The 18419-nt window shown below is 31.5% G+C and overlaps 1 protein-coding gene across 1 annotated transcript in view; it reads right to left on the reverse strand.

Moving 5' to 3' along the window:
• Positions 1-8227: 8227 nt before the first annotated feature.
• Positions 8228-18419, reverse strand: part of LOC146993135 (UPF0462 protein C4orf33 homolog) — a 76870-nt gene continuing 66678 nt past the window's right edge. Inside the window, exons 5-7 of the mRNA XM_085807089.1 lie at positions 17793-17983; positions 17605-17708; positions 8228-8294 (exon numbers count right to left, since the gene is read on the reverse strand). Coding sequence (XP_085663215.1) covers positions 8257-8294; positions 17605-17708; positions 17793-17983 — 333 coding nt within the window. The 3' untranslated portion in view covers positions 8228-8256. The remainder of the gene's footprint in view (positions 8295-17604; positions 17709-17792; positions 17984-18419) is intronic.

The raw sequence follows: 18419 nt of genomic DNA on the forward strand, positions 1-18419 counted from the left end.
ATATACTAACTTGTCAATAAAAATTGGCAAATATTGGCTACAATTAATATGTTTTAAATATTTAAAAGACAGCCATTTTTTAATATAATTTTATGCAAGGTGATAATAGATAGTTACTATTTTTATACCAATAACTTTATGTAACATAGTGCCAGTTTTATATTATATGGAATGTATTAAGACACAATAACACGCCGAATAAATACTAATTCAGAAGACAAACAACAAAAATCAGCGTTATATTTACAAAATTTTCACAGGACTAGTTTCGATGGTTTCACCGAACCATCATCTTCAGCTGCAAAACCGCAAATGAACAAGATAGGAAATAATGATTAGATAAGAAAGCCTGGACAAGAATAAGCAAGTGGCGCCATCTGTTGGCGAAACCAGAACTAAAACATAATTTCTCTAAAAGCCGAAGGCAAATTTGGATTGGAATTAGGATCGTTAACTACAACAGAAAGATTTTTATGAATGTGAAATGCCTCTAGAAAATCCATTTCTCCAATGGAAGATGTTTTTTGAATAATTTTGGCAGCAGAAAAATTGAAAGTGTGATTTTCGGACCAACAGTGTTGAGCAACAGAAGACTTCTGTGTTTCCTTTTTTCTAACATATGCCTCATGTTTTTTGACGCGAAATTTTAAGGCTCTCTTAGTTTGGCCAATGTAAATTAAACCACACTGGCAAGGAATCCTATAAATACCCCAGGAATTCATATCCGGAATGGGGTCCTTGAGTATAGAAGTTGGAATTTTACATTTTACAATTACATTTACATTTTACATTAATTCATTACATTAAGTATTTTTAGTATTTTTAGTTATCTTACATTTTAAGTATTTCATATCATTGATTTTCACTTAATATCCAATTACAGAACTGTCACGCAACAATCTAAACATAAAATTCTTACATCTGAATATATCCTATATAGCTTAGCGAATATAAGTTATGCATACTGTGTCATTTTTGTGTACTTGCAAATAAGAAAACCTTCACCATTAAGGTGTAGTATCTGCATTCATGCTTATTCCAGATATATCTACACTTAATATATATAATGCCATTTTTATGTTTCACAAAAATACTCCTAGTATTTGCACAAGTGATGATGCTTTTTAAAATGACACTTTTATGTTTATTTTATGTTTTCAGCATATAAATCAAAATTCCCATTTTAGCCTGCTATTTGAATCCAGGGCCGAAAGAGGATGCAGTTAGCCTCCACCGACCACCATATTCATGGGGGTCAGTTAGCTTAATTTATATAAACTCATACACACATAAATGACACTAACATATGGAATGGAAAAATATTTATATAAAATGTTTACAATAAAATATTAAAAATATAAACAAGTTCAAGGATGATACAATGACTGCTTGAAAAACTTATTTTCATGACAAATATAGGTTCAAATCCCACAAAATAACTGTTTTCTTTCTGAAAAAAAGATTACAAACAAATATGTTCAACACAGAAAATTTCTAAATTTTTAGTTCAATAAACTAAGTTTACAAAATAATAAAGACAGAACTAATTTTCTTTTTTGCAATAATGATATAAAACAACCAAAATAAAACACATATAAGAACTTTTTCTGTTTAAGATGTTTATTTCATGAAGATCGAAATATTTCCTTTTTTTGTATTCCCACTTGACAGCTTTGCAATGCTCCATTAGGAGATTCTCCCTTCTTTCTAGAAAATATATTTTTTCATTATTTTTTAAAGAAATTCTTACTGAATGCACTTATTTCCCAAGAATGAACTATAAACAGAAGTCATGAATTTTCAGAGCAATGATAGCTTTGATTTATTGTTGTCAATGCTTCACGAATGACTACATGCTAATTGCAGTAATTGCACAAATTAGAAAGTTCCCTAGCTGACTAAGCCATTTAAAGCAGCTAAGAAAGCCTAGGTCCAATCTCACCCCTTTTTTTTCTCTAAATTAGTAAGATGGTAAAGAAGTCTTAGAATAATGATGAAAACACATTACTCCATTTTTTTTTTTTTTTTTTTTTTTCTATTTCCCTCAAAATGCTTTTGAGAAATTTCAGATACACTCCTACAAAAGTTGCCTTTCTTTTAGGTATTTTCCTCCATTTGTGAAGTGATAGATTTTCCTTTTAAAACGTTTGTTTCAAAAACGACAGTGAAAAACATTAAAAGAAAATCTATGACTATTGAGCATATTTTAAAAGTGGTGGATGAAAATTTATTCAGATTTAAACTGCAGATAAGTTAAATTTAGCAGTCACTACTCTAAATGGGATATTGCTAAACTGAGATATTATTTGTAATACAAAAAGGATAAAATCGAAGAAATTGTTAAAAATCAAAATGTGAAGAGAGAGGGGTATAAACTGCTTAAACAAGCAAGATTAATGAAAGTATCTAACAGAAAAATTGTTAATGACATTTCAAAGAACTCCAGAACTGAATTAACTCTATTATTGAATAGATAGATAGGCTTAAAAATCTCTGATTTAGTCTATTAATCCATAAATGGTAAATACAAAAGTGTAGAAACCAGCAACTCAAATAAATAGAAAATCAAGTTTTGTCAGGATATTTTTTTGGATATCAAGCAAAAGACATTTTTGACATAGATGAAATTAGATTTTCTCACATGCTCCTCGCTAAGACCCATTTCAGCTTTACATCCACAAACATGAAAAATGCCATGGTGAAAGTCTAGCTAGAAACACTGGATTGTTTTGTTAGGAAGTTGTGTGAAGAACCCATTGATAGCAGGAAAAGAAAAAAAAAATCCATGCTAAAAAATGTTAAAACATTATTTTGGAACTATAAAAGCAACAAGAATGCATAGATGATAGCAGAATATTATAATGAACTAAATTGAATAAAAAAAATGAAATATGCGCAGAGTATGCAAAGGCTAAAACGTTTTTAAAACTGACTAGTGTATTGGTTTGCAAACAATAGCTACCTGTGAGAAAAAAAAAGAATTAAAGTTATATGCTACCCGTTTTATGATGGCAGCATGTTAATCAGTTATAGCAAACATCATTGCAAACTGCTTTTAAAAGCATAATTTTTAATGTGCTATAACTGCAGAATATGACCTTGATGTGAAAGAAATTGACTAACAAACAAATGCAAAATAAAATAAATTTCAGTTCAAATTTTAATGATTTTGTAAGTGTGGATAATGATGCAATGTCTGCAGAAGATGTATGTCAAAAAGATGATGAAAACTTGATTGAAAGTGAGAGGAAAGACCAAGAAGAACCAAGAAGATCTGTCCTCACTTATGAAGATGCAATAAATGCCTTGAAAACACTTTGCTACATATTATGTAGAAAGTCAAGAAAAAAGAAGGTTTTTAAGAGTTTAAGACAGCCTGATTGTTATCATTTGCAGTTGAAAGAAAAAATTTTCACAGGATTAGTAAAAGATTTTAAGTAATGAAAGATTTAAAGTAGTATATTAAAAATCCATAAAAAATGGTGGTAAGTTTGTTGCATTTTACATATTAAAAAAATTAATGAATTAAACTCTAAAATAAATTACCAAAAACAATATTCAAGGTGAATTAAATTATCTAAATTCAATTTAAAAAACAAATTAATTCAACTTCAAAATGACTTAAGATTATAAATTAGTATGCTGTTTTGTGAATAATTTTAAAAAAAAAGGTCGCCTCCCATTTCAGAAGCTAATGTTCTTAGAGAAACTTTTTACGTGGGTGCCACTGCAATTTATCTTATAAAAAGAAAGAGACCAGAATTTAAAACAGATTTTGATTTGACTGTAATCTATGTAGTTTAAAGAAAAGCATACAATTGCCCACACAGTCTATGCAAATATATTTTCAAATTTACATAGCTGAATTTTCCTTATTTATGAACACAAATTGCATTTTATTTTTTACATGCTCTTTGCTCACAAATATTGAAGCAGAATTTCTGATTCAAAACGAAAAGAGGTTATCAGAATAATAAGAGCATATATTAAAGATTGTTATGGATATGCTTTATATTTTGAAACTCAATAAGGACACTATTATTTTTCCTGAAAACAATATAATTCTATTGTCAGCTAGCAGCACTTAAACTGCAAAAAACATGCTGTTTCATAGATAGTGCAAGTTGTCAGATTTTACAGAATTTCAGAGATGGTACACCTTTCTGTACCCACTTCTTTGAATATAGCACCACAACCTCCAAAGTACTCAGAATTTATAAACAACATATTCATGGCACAAGAGCAAAATTCCTGGTTGTTATGTGAAAAATGTTATGTTATCCGATATATGCATTCTTTTTTGAGAAACAATGCCAAAAACGAGTGCATGTCTGATAAATCTCGACTAACATGTCTGATGACATGGTTTGTACACATTTCTGCACACGGAAATTGTTGCTATTTTTAAGGACTTCTACGAACCATTAATGAACAAGGACCTATGAACAAATAGGAACTGAATGAATTCAATTAAAAATATTATCTATGCCTGAACTTTACTTTTGTAATACCATCCTAAAAATAAAATAGATCCATAAGTAAGATGAATTATTATTAAACATTAATTAACAAAATTGTTAATGAGTTTGAGAATAAAATCAACTTCATAAAATGTATCAAGTAGCATTAAATATGGAGATTGTTGTACAGTTGAGCTGAACTGCTACAGGGTAAGGTTTTGCTTACTTAGAATTATACTTCATTCCGTGTTGTTCTGGATTTTTTTAAATGTACAAAAACTGTATTTTTATTAACATTGTTGTGCTTTCCTATTTTCTGACATGTATGACAGAAGTCCAGATGATTCTAAACCTATCAGTTCAGGCTCATTTCACAAATGCTGAGGACATTAACAAAAAAATCAAGGAAGAAAAGAAAGGTACTGGATCGTGATCTGTTGCGAAAAAATGAAAAATGAGCCGCAATGAAGGTATATTTCAACTCGAGGAAAAGTCATTTCTCCTAGAAATAGTGGTTCATAGGAAATACAATTTCAACAAGCAGTGATGCTGAAGAAACTGAAAGTGAATTCTATGATAATGATGAAGAGTATCTATGTAATCTTCATTGAGTTAATAACTGTATGTAATGTTGATAAGAATATGCACTGAAATGAAATTTTTAGAACTATATATTTGTGATATCCTTTTTTTATATTATGCTGTTTTATTTTTTCATGTGTTATAAACATTCTCTTTCATTTGTTAATAGGCATTGTCTCTTAAATTTTTATCACCCCAAAATGGGCAATTTTATGACCACTGGGACAATAAAATCCTAGCTCCTAAATTTAAATAATACTGTAACCTAACAGAACTCCCATTATGCTACAGTAATAGCCATAAAAAATCATTTTGAACAGCACATTTAAAGGGGGAAAAAATTAGAAAATAAGTCAAAAAATGAATTTTTGAAATTAAAAAAAAAAATTTCTGAAAATTTAAAAGTGTGGAGCTGGGCCCTTCTTTCTACAGTCTTTCAATTACTAAGTAAAATATTTTATAATATAAAATTCCACAGAATTTTTTTGAAAAGCAGCTAGCCAAATTACACGTCTTACACGATGCACATTTTTTATTCTGATTTTCATGAAAGGTAGTACAGATCCATCAGGAAGTATAGACTGGATTATTAATCTGTTGAATTAGACATTACATTCAACAGTAGTACAGTCTGCAATATTTCTGAATAGGATGTTTAACAAAGTCTTCTCTTTACTAACTGAACAAGACTGTTTCATTTTCAGTCTCACAGTATCCCACTTGAATTCTGTGGTCTATAACAAAGAAATCAACTTATTCCATCATCATACCTCTTTTACTTTGAATAAAAACTGCTACTACATCTCTAAATGGAAATTACAACTATTTGCATATCGTTTGGCTTGCATTCTACAAGTATCAAAGTTAAATTCTGTTAGCTTCAAGGACAAAAAAAAATTTTCACCATTACTTTCTTACTTCAATAGTTTCATTTCCTATTATTTTGTGCTAGAGATAAATTCTTAAATTTATTACTCAATTAATTATTACAAATATCACAACACAGTTTACACATGACAGAATTAAATTTTGTTATAAAATATTCACCCTATACTTTGAATGCTTTTATTTATTTATTTTTCAAATTTGTTCTGAATTTATTTACATAATTTGTGTTCTTAGATATGTAACTTAAAAATTTTTAATGAATTAAAATTTTTATAACAGTTTTTAAGTTTACTGTTCTCAATACAAAATAACACATTATGGTGTGTTAGTTACTTATATTTCTGACAAAATTACTTGCCTTTCTACAGATTATCACACATTTTTGCTTTGTTTTTTGTGCATTGCCCATTTCATAAATAATTAAATGGTTTTTAACAGTTCTTTGTACTGTTTTTCAATTTTTGATTAGTAATAAATGTTTTAATTTAGTCAATGTGTCTTTGCCATTTCATCTATTAGGGATATGACTGACAGACACACATATTTAAATTATGTTGTTGAAAATTTAAATTTTGATTTGAGAGCAATTTCACACTTTTCAGTTCAGAATCAGGCATTTTGTTCGTTTACTTCTCTCGTTTCATAACCCCATGATGGAAGATATATCACAAGGCATAAAATCCTTTTATTATATTTTTCTATTATAATAATTTTTATTATACAGTCAAAAGTCGTTAATTCGGACACCCATAATCCGGAACTCAAAGCTAAAACGTTTCTGCGCAAGCGCCGCGTTGGCACTTGCGCACAGGCATTTTACGCTTGCGCGTAAGACCTTGACTACTGCACATATGCATGTGCGCAAGTGCAGAATACGTTTTTGTCCGCGCGTTTAATGTATAACGGACGGTGTAAGCTAAAATTATCTAATTATCTATTTCAGGTAATGTTAATGATTGCGTTGTTCCTTAATCTTCGAATTGGATCCCGCTTATTATTTTTTGCAGACTGTAAGAGCAATTTTATAAAAGTAAACTTGAACTTTCGATTATGTCAAATAAGAATTTCCGATGCTGGAACTTCCAAAGGATCTACAAAACGAAAGTATGTTTCGATGTCCAACAAACAAAAAGTGGAATTGCTGCAAAAAATGGAAAAAGGCATGAAGAATGTGATAGAGAGGTTAGTGAAAATGAAAAAATTTCGATTGACAAGTTAGTCGGTATTCTCGGCACAGCAATTAACGGGACTTGAACAGCGGAACTTTGTAACTGAACAAGAAATTATGTCTGTTTATAGAATTAAAGAGAAAGCATTATCACATAAAACGGAGCAACTTAAACAAATTACATTGAAAGAAATGTTTAATAAAGTAAACAAATAAATATTAAGCTTTTTTTTTTTTGTAAATTTTGATACACTTTAGATCATAATTGTTTTTTATTTCATAAATTACGGTTTCATATTTTTAATTTTAGAATTTCTGCATGCCATCTTACGAGATTTAAACTGATGATCTATAATCCGGACTCGTCGGGACTTCGGCGTTGACAATGACATCTTTTCAAAAAAAAATTATTTTGTTTCAACCTAAACTGCTGAATGCAAAGTATGAAGCGTAATATAAATAAGATACCTAGAATACTAAAATGAACTTTATGAAACTGATAAAAGTGCGACATTAAAAGAAAACTCATTTTTGATGACACATTGTAATTAGCAGACGATTGCTTATTACTTAACAATTTAATATTATTTTTTTAAAAGAGTTACTTTTTGAAAGTTAATAAATGTGTTATTCATATAGTTGACCCCCTCATGCATAAAAAAATAGAATGTTGAGCACAATTTCATTAACTTATGAATTTGATACAATGACAAATCTATTTTAAAGCCTGTTTATCTTTTGCATACTCCTTATATATGTACTGTTCACTATATATAGCTGAAATGTATTTTCCATATTCAGGTCACTTTTGAAATACAGATCAATTGCAGTCTAGCAAACTTATTTTTAGCACTGGATTCATAAAATTCTGTTACAAATGTAATTATGTTTTATGCCTAATGATCATATACCCACCTTCATTCATATTATTTTCACTTTATATTACAGACTTTTCCCCCATGAAAATTATCAGTTTGCATCATATGCTTCTTTTTCAGCAAGGTCTTTGCCTTACAGATACATATTAAACCAAGATATAAATATCAAAAAAAAAAAAAAAAAAAAAAATTTAAATAACAAATTTAAATAACATAACTGGAATAGCTATAGTGAATTAAAAGGAACTTACCTTACTGCACTTCAATGAACAAAATTACTTCATTTGGTATCACTAGCCTTGCAGGTTAATACTTTTTCTGCAATAAAATGATACATTATGTATTAATTAGAAATTTCAGCAAAAATAAATGCACATGATTTACACTATGAAAAGGGAAAAAATTAAATATCTTGAAAAATTTTGAACAAAATTCTCTTTACAACTTTATTAATAAGTTCACAACATCAGCTTATATTTACAAAAGCCTAAAATTAAAATACAAATAAACAAACTATTTGAGATCATGTAGAAGTTTGGTTTTTATTTAATAAAGCAGGATTTAAAAAAAGTTTTATCATTGAAATACTGTTCAAATATTTTTCAAGAATTTAAAAAGCATAAATTACTATATTTAAATCTGATGGTAAATCAGATTGAACAGTAAATTGTAGATATAATAATTACAGAACCATGGAAATGCTATTCGGATTAAAGTTTCTTTTTCTGAATGACAAGTACTAGTACTCTTTGGTTAGCTGCACATCAGTCATTTATGTACTGATCTCTTTACTTCACCTCATGAGTAGCTATACAATGATTTCATTACACATAAGCAAGAAGAATGAACATCAACTTAGTAACTTTTCCTTAGACCAGTGGTTCACTCCATGCACCCCCTTTCACCATTGCTAGATCATCCCCTCATCCCCCCTTCTTTCCAAAACTAGAAAAATACATATACATTATTTATTTACATGGGCTTTAATGTGTTTTTATAAATTAAACAGAAAGTAGAGAAAATATCGATAAATACCAAATAATGAATAAAGGTAGTTTTTACAATCATAAACTAAAAATAAATATTTAACAGCTAAATAAAAACATAAGCGCATCCCCCTCAAAACTATGAAAATTTCCCCTGGTTGATAGGTTTTGCTTTAAACATTTCCAATTAATTTCTCATTGCATGCTCATTTAGAAGGGGAAAAAGGGACAAAGAATCAGTATAGATTATGCAATTTGATAAGTTCCAAATCACGAAGAATTATGATTAAATTATTCTAAGACCAAGGTATTATCCATACAGAAAGACTTAAAAAAGCATAAAATGTAACTATACTTTACCCCAGAACCGAAATGGCTCTGCAGTGAGGTATTATGCAACGAAATAAAAGGTTTACATACTGGATGCTGGCCGATTCAAATGTCTGTGCATTTCTTTTCTAATAGCTGTTCAGGTAAACTACTATACTATGTCAGCGCCGGTGGCGTAAATAAGGGTATGCAAAGAATGCTGTCGCATAGGGACCAGAAGGCTTAGGATGCCCTTGAAAGTCCTGCCGAACTACATTTACATGTTTAAACTTAAAAGACAGATTTTTTATAAATACTACATACACGAATAAAATCCATCTTCTTTCAAGTTTCCATGGGGCATCTGCATCATGTGATGCAGTTAGGTGGCCCTTGGAAGCAGACAAAAAAGCTGAATTGAATATTACATACTCTAAATCTTCAACTGACAAATACAAAGCAGAAAAGATGTATGCTTTTGTTTTCATTAGCCTCCAGAAGAGTGCTTTCAAGTCATTAGTGATAAATAAGTACAGATTGTTGCTTGGGCTTGTTGTGAGAACAAGTTCTGAATTTCTTGAAGCGAGCACATGATAAAGATGGCAAAATTGCAAGACTCCTAAAGTTCACTAGAATTATCTGAACTCAGCTTTTAGGAAACGATTTTGTATTGCAGCCACGCCATTTTCTCGTAAACACAAAAAGAGTAATTTGGCTGGGGGTAAGGATTACTACTTTTTCTGGGCACTGTAGACCTTACACAAATTCTTGTTGAAAGCTTGGTTATACAATTAATTTATTTATGTAAATCTCATGATAATGATGTAATCTCGAATAAAAGTTACAAAAAAGGCTCAAATTATCTCTCTTCTTCTTTTCTTTTCTGTTCATGTTTCTTACTTCTTTCACAGTTTTCACATTTTTTTTTCAGTTGTCAGGTTTAAATAGTTCATAACTCTGATGTGCATTATTTTCAATACTATTATTTGTGTATATAATCTTATGATATTAAAATCTTGAATATTTAAGCAGTTAATATTTGTATTTAATTTTGTTTTACTTCAATTTACAAGTTTATCACATGTAAGTTTATCTGCACAAATACCATACACATTAATTATTAATTTTCTCCCATTATTTTAAAAGCATTTTGATGTATTAAAGCTTTCATTCCCTACTCATGATTTCCTTAGCATTAAAATGTAAGAACTGAAAAATGAAACAGCATGGAGATTCAATATCAGCGATACTACACAAGGCCGAAGATAACAAATTTTTCTAAACTAGCAACCTGGTAAGTGGCTTTTAGAGGCAGAACACATTCTGTGTTATAATCTAAAGATCACATTTAAATACATGCGACCTAATTTGCATTCTGGCTTGGAAACGGAAGGAAAAAGTGACAGGAAATGCCTAAATCATACAATAACTAATAAATTAACATAAAGTAATTCTAGAATTTATCTAAATAGAAATAATAATATAAATCATGTATTAAATTTATTCAATTTTCTCTTCTCTAATCCTTCTCAAAACGCCCTCAGGCGCGGATAAATATTTGAATTCTGCAGCACAAAATGAAAGAATTGATTGTTTAAGTAGCTTAAAATTGCAGGTACCATACTTCAAAGGAAATATCCATTTTGACTGTTCACAAATCCAGTTAGATGATTTTTGTTTCGCCCCGTCTATACATATGAACAGACTAAAGGACACCTTTTATTTCCAAAAAGAGATAGTAAAGTGGATTTAAAATGGATTCAAAGGGGATTTTTTTTAATGTTTGTGTGTGTATGTATATATAACCCTTTACCCAGAATTAATTTTCGCCGTCGTTGGTTGTAGTCATATCTTCGCATTGCAGACAAAAAATTTTTCGGCAACGTCAAATTAAAAAAAAAACAAAAACATAATTTTTGAGAAATAATGAAATTTTGACTCCCATATGAAAAAACAAAGAGGGGGTATTTAAATCAAAATTTGCAATTTTTGATTTCATTTTCAACTTGCCTCAAGGAACCAGTTAATTAATTTAGAATCATTTGGGGAAATAACGGGTTAATAGAGTGCACAATACATTAGCTCTCTGCAACTGACTGATTTGAGAGGGGGGGGCAAATAATTTTCATGCACAAACTCTACGACAATTCAACTAAAGTAACTTGGTTCATAAATTGCATTGCCTAACTACAGCAAAGTTCGGACATTTTAAGCAACATAGTTGTACAGTTTTAACAAAATTGTATATAAATTTCACAATTACCGAAATAAGTCAATATATCAATTTTAATAAAAATTAACATTACATGGGAAACTAAGATTAACCACTTTACCAACAAATCATAATATTGTCTAGCATGAAAATATAATAATAAATGCTACTGGAGATAACTGTTGCTTAAATGATGGAATGTTTTAAAAGATTTTTATAAATATTCATGCTACAAGAATTTACTAGTAGGTTGTACATATATCAACAACTTCAAACAAATAATTACTGCTTATTGTCACATAACACTGAAGAGGCTAATTTCACCTTCAGAAAAGTAAGCAGGCAGTGTTTCAACAAACAAAAATGTAAGTTAAAGTAGTGAATTTCAGATAAGTACTACTTTTGTAGCAATAAAAATGACACAATACTATAGTATATAGCAACAGCATTAAAAGTCTGAAAGCAATAAATTATTATACACTTTCTATTTTTTTACAAATGACCTTATACAGATTTATTAAGTTAGTTTTCTGTACCAACTGGCTTAAGTAATTTGTTCTACAAACCAGTGTACAATGAGTCACTTATAAATTTGTGATTATGAATTTTCAGCTTGGCAATAGATGACACTAGATATTATCTGCAAAGAAACTGTGACATCATTTTTGTGCATATGTTTGTTATTCACCTTTGGTGTTCACGAATATACATTGGATAGAAAAATGCCATCTTTTTACTGTTATTCCCTTGATACAGTCTGATTTAATATAGACTTATATATTTTCTTTATGGTGTCTACTTCCCAGGAATACAACGAATCAAAATAATCGACACACTGAATATTTTGAAAACAAGGGTATGCTTGAATATTAGAAAAGGAAACAATCTGTTGTACGGCAGTTAACAATAAAACAGTTAACCAAAGTCGAAATGAGTTTAGAAAATCATACTCTGCAAAAGAAAAGAGACTGAGAATTTATACAAACAGCTAATTGAAAGAAATCAACAAACAGAAAAGTTTAGATTCAGAAATCAAAATATGAAATTGACTTTGGAGGAGACTGAAAATGAAGTTACACAACATTAAGAATATTGAGATAAAACTGTATCAACGCAAGGAAGAATACAATGATTTTTGAAAAAGGACTTCAGAATAGTCTAGAATTGTAGTAATACATTAGAATGAAATGGCAAATGTTACATCAACAGAAGACACAAAAGAAGTGAAGTTACCATGTCTGCAAATTGAAACTCATTATGAAGACATATGTAAATGGTTGGAGTTTTGGAGCCAGTATAAAAACCTGATTCACAATACTAGTGGACTGATGAAAACTGAAAAATGTTCATACCTAAAATCCTAATTTAGTGTTAATGCAGTTCCAGTTATGCCTTACATGATCAGAATTATACTTCAGCAACAGAAATACTGAAAGAACATTCTGGAAGACAAGGTGTAATCATCACTTCGCATATGAATAAACTACTATCTCTTGAACTAAAAGGAAACTTTTCAAATGTTAAACTACTGCATAAACTGTATGATGAATGTGAAGTCATCCAAAGTTGAGACTGATTGAACTTTACTTCTGGAAGTTCTGAATTTAGAATTTAATTGAAGTTGAAAAATGGAAGCAGGATTTGATATAAAAAAATAATTGAATTCTTAAAAAAGTTAATTGCCAAGAAGCTGTAAGTTTGATGAACTGTGGGGAAAAAAAAATTCCAGAAACAATAAATTTGTAAACATTAACAACACACAATATCTTATCTGAGTTATAAATTGAAAGTTCTGACTGCTTCAGCTTTGCTAACAACTGGCTACAAATGTATATTTTGTGATGAAGATCGTATGAAGTACACATGTACAGAATTGAACTCCAAAGAGAAATGTAACTTGTTGTGTTCTGGATGTAACCATTTAACAATAACAGAGAATTTTCCTGCAGAAATTGTTGTGGTAAACATCATGAAAATATTTGCGTAAATCCTGTATCGGCTATCACTAGCATAAAAAAAAAATAAGGAAACAAAGATTGGCAAAAACTGCTCAAAATTCTGATGCTATGGCTGAGGTAAAAATAGTAATTGCATTGTGAGGTGTCTTCTTGATAATAGTAGCCAAATTTCTACTATTCAAGAAGATTTACCAAGAAAATTGAAAAATTCAGTGAAAAGAGAAACTATTTTAAATCTGCATATAAAAATGCATTTAAATCTGCTTGTGAAAAGAATGGCAAACACCAATGTTGAAAGCAAGCTGAACCTACTCTATGGAATATTAATGATCCTGGAAATTATGTTAGTGCAGCAGTCATAACGAATGTGGACAAATGGATACCAGATTGAGAAATTAAGTCCAAACTCCAAACATTTGGCATTACTTTAACAAACCCCCAGCAGTGGAGACAATAAGTTGTGAGATTTCTGTTTAAATCGACACAGATAATTTATGTAAAATAGCAAGTGAAGAATTAAAAAGGATAAGCAGTTATGCAGTAGCAATGAAAACCTTGTTTGTTTGGTGTATACAAGGAAGATTTCCTTTTTCGGACTTTTAGTGCATGATGTGTGTTTAAATGTAACAAGTACAACATACATTGCAAAAGAGAGTCAGCATTGGTTAATTGCAAGGATATGTTTTGTCTTCGTGACATAGTAAGTCTACACGTGGTAAGGATGACCAAGAGTACCATTCAAAGGCTTGGCTGGAGAACACTGTACTCGCTGGAGCTAGTACCTATTAATTACCACCTGTTCCACTGTGACTTCCGTGTGTCCAAAACTGCTAATACTTTCTGCCAGGGCATAAATTAGCTGCAGGAATGCTGGCAGTGGGTGCTGGATGCTGATGGAGATTATTTTGAAACTGAATGTTGAGTACCATCTGCAGTAAAACTGCTTGTTTCTGATTTCTTTTAGTTATATACGATTCTGCAGTTCTTACATAAATTTATGAATCAACATTTAAGAAACTGGCATTTTGTCATTTTCAATAAGCCAAAGTCATTTATGTCAGAAATAAAATATTAAATTTATGCATGAATAACATTGATGAGGTGATAAACGTTTTAAAAGCAGAAGTCAAGGATGCAGAAAAGTCATATTTTTTGTCCATGGAACTTTACTAGAAAATCAGGAACATAATTTGAAATCAAGTTCTCTACAAATGCTGCAAATGCATGCATGCATTAAAATATTCTATAGAAAACAGGTACAGGAATACTCTACTCATCACAGACCTTTAAATAATTACTACAAATATTTCTACATCATGGTTAAGACTATTAGAAATATCATTTTATAAAATTAAAAAGAAAAGGTATTTGCTAGAATGAGATCCAAATAAGAGTTGGCAAATTTTTTGAGCACTAAATTTTTTTAAGAAATTGGTCAGAAATATACTGATCATAGATAAATTTGACCAATTTATGTGCAATGGGAATATAAACGGAGTTAATTGTAACCCCATTTTAGAAATCCTGAAAATAATTGTAAAAGATCCAGATCGATTTTTAATAATTCTATAAATGTGATACATACACGGAAGTGACAAAAGTCATGGGATACCTCCTAATATTTTGTCGGTCCTCCTTTTGCCCGGCGAAGTGCAGCAACTCGACGTGGCATGGACGTCGAGTCGTTGGAAGTCCCCTGCAGGAATATTGAGCCACGCGGCCTCTATAGACATCCATAATTGTGAAAGTGTTGACGGTGCAGGGTTTTGGGCACGAACTGACCTCTCGATAATGTCCCATAAAAATGTTCGATGGGATTTATGTCAGGCGATCTAGGTGGCCAGATCATTCGCTGAAATTGTCCAGAATGTTCTTCCGACCAATCGCGAACAATTGTGGCCTGGTGACATGGCGCATTGTCATCCATAAAACTCCCATCATTGTTTAGTACGTGAAGTCCATGAATGGCTGTAAGTGATCTCCAAGTAGCTCAAGGTACCCATTTCCAGTCAATGATCGGTTCAGTTGCACCAGAGGAACGAGTCCATGTTATGTAAAAACAGCATAGACCATTATGGAACCACCACGAGCTTGAACAGTGCCTTGTTGACAACTTGGGTCCATGGCTTCGTGGGGGTCTGCGCCACACTCAAACTCTACCATCAGCTTTTACCAACTGAAATCGTGACTCATCTGACCAAGGCACGGTTTCCTATTCGTTTAGGGACCAACCGATATGCTCATGAGTCCACGAGAGTCGCTGCACGCGATGTCGTGCTGTCAGTAAAGGCACTCCAGTCGATCTTCTGCTGGCACAGCCGAAGGAAGACAAATTTCGCCGCACTGTCCTATCGGACACGTTCCTCGTACATCCCACATTGATTTCTGCGGTTATTTGACACAGTGTTCCTTGTGTGTGAACATTGACAACTCTACGCAGACGTCGCTGGTCTCGGTCGTTAAGTGCAGGTGGTCGGCCACTGCGCTGTCCATGGTGGGATGTTATGACTGAAATCAGATATTCTCGGCACACTCTTGACACTGTTGATCTCGGAATGTTGAATTCCCTAACGATATCCGAAATGGAATGACCCATGCGTCTAGCTCCAACTACCATTCTGCCTTCAAAGTCTCTTAATTCTCGTCGTGCGGCCTCGTCGTGCCAAAGTCTCTTAATCACGTCAAAGCATCTTCACATGAATAACTTGAACACAAATGAAAGCCCTGTCAAAGAACTTCGCATTTATACATTTTCTATGCGATACTACTGCCATCTGTATATTTGCATATTGCTATCCCATGACTTTTGTCACTTCAGTGTATACATACAATTATACAAAAATATTTTCAAATAATTTCACAAGCAAAAATATAATTTTCTTAACGTATTACAAATTATGTTTTTACTGCATCATTTCCCAAAGTAACTAGCATTTTTGGCTTTTTTTATTTGATTATGGCAATGCACATTTTGGTATCTGCCAAAAGAAGGGATGCCCTGTGAAGGACTTTTTAAGGGAAACTGGCTCGTATAAACATTACACATGGAGAAAACCACGAAAACAAACATGCAGGTCAGTGTCTTCCCTGGGATTAAAAATCCAGACTAAATTAATAACTATTCATCGATTTAATTACTTGGCTGCTGGTGGGCAACATTTTTAGTTTTTCAACATTTATGCATTTAAGTGAAATTTAGCTTCCTTTCTTGGAATGGGTGACTACGCCATTTATATTTTCCTTTCTCAACAATTTAAAGTTCAGTATGGTCAGCAAGACATTTTAATGTAGACAATGGCTTTTCACTTTAACCTTTAGGAATAGATCAGAACTTGAAGTATGCATATCAGCAGGTGTTGGAGATAAGGAACTGCTAGGAAAAAACAGAACGATACATGGAGTATGAAGAGTTCTGGTCAGCTATGCAGTTATTCTATAAGCTCTTGTATAAAATCAAAGGGATTCTATGCCCTAAAAGCTTCACGTGTATTTTTTTATATGAAAATAACTATTTTATGGCCTGCATAACTAGGCTATGACAGTTGAAGGATGTTCAGCATTCTCATCAGTGATATAATTAAATGGGTCCATGGAAGCAAGTTGAAACAGATGTAATCAATTTTGCCAATACTGGGTATTTCTATTTTCATTCTTCTCACAGCCCAAAATATGAGTGGTTTGTATTTCTCTACAATTTAACTGTCTAAATTTCATTCTAATTGTCTAATCTGGTGTTATATTTTTACATAATCCAAGAGTTTTCAATTTAGGTAATCTCTGAATGATAAATTTCATTGAAAACGAAATTTGAGAAGGATGATGATTGAACGTTTAACAAATCTGTAAATTCCAGATTTGAGATCTTGATTCCAGATTTGAGATTTGAAATAGGAAAAAAATCCCAAATTCTGGCTATACACAGATCACAATCACCTCGGCATGAGCAAGATTCCCTCAGAAAGTTTCTTCATAAAGCACCCTTCACCTTAGTGTGCTGTGCCATAATTAACTAAGACAACTTTCATAAATCCATATAAATTTCTAAATCCATTCTGAGAAAACTACTGTTTTAGAAAAACAGTTTTATAAACCCCCAAAATGTATATGCATTTTCAAAATAAAAATCCAACAGGGAGATTTTAACTACTTTCTGTGCAACTTACCATGATTTTCTACAGCTTCAAGCCATACATCAGACAGGGTAAGGGAATGGCCTACATCGAATACGCCTGAGAATGAAAGGTACCCAAATTTTTCTAACCGATGACTGAAATGCAAAATAACAACATTAATACAGGCTTTATCCAAGCTGTTAAATAAGTAACCAGAAAATCCGAACAAAGAAGCTTACGCATCTGGTTGCCCAAACTGATTTCTTGGCACCGGATATAAAGCTTCATAATGACGACCTTCGCCTGTTCCATGAATAGCGTACGCATTAAAACGACGTATACGAGGAGGGAAGTAAGCTTTAGGAATTCTGGCAATACCATACCAGTGGTCACCGGAGATTGATACATCATAAGTCATAGGCAGACACTTCTATTTAAAATTCAGCATTTCAGAGAGATAAGAATTTTTCTTTACATAGATAAATTTAAACTAGAAAATTAAAACAAAAGCAGAAATGATAATAATAAAGTACAGTGGCTTCCAAATATTAAGCATACAATGCAAATCTCCAAGTTCCGAAAACGTAGCTAAATTTAAGTGGCTATTAATCGCTGCAGACATAGTTTGCAGTGTGCAAATATTGTACATTACAGCCATATACTCATTAGGAAGTAACTGAAGGCATTCTGAGGAATTTAAGGAGGTTCATTTATAAATGCCGATAAAGAGTGTTTACAACTAATGGCATTATTAGCTTTATGATGTTCTATGCTATTGCATGTCTCTAAGGTTCAAAAAAGCTATATGGGCAGGGTAGTATGCAGACGTGCTATAAGATAAAATGAAGCAGATCAGTCAAAGATGT

The sequence above is a fragment of the Stegodyphus dumicola genome, chromosome X1, assembly GCF_044657685.1.
Source record: "Stegodyphus dumicola isolate Sdum_Otavi_A_Nest chromosome X1, ASM4465768v1".
In the NCBI taxonomy this organism is placed as follows: Eukaryota; Metazoa; Arthropoda; class Arachnida; order Araneae; family Eresidae; genus Stegodyphus; species Stegodyphus dumicola.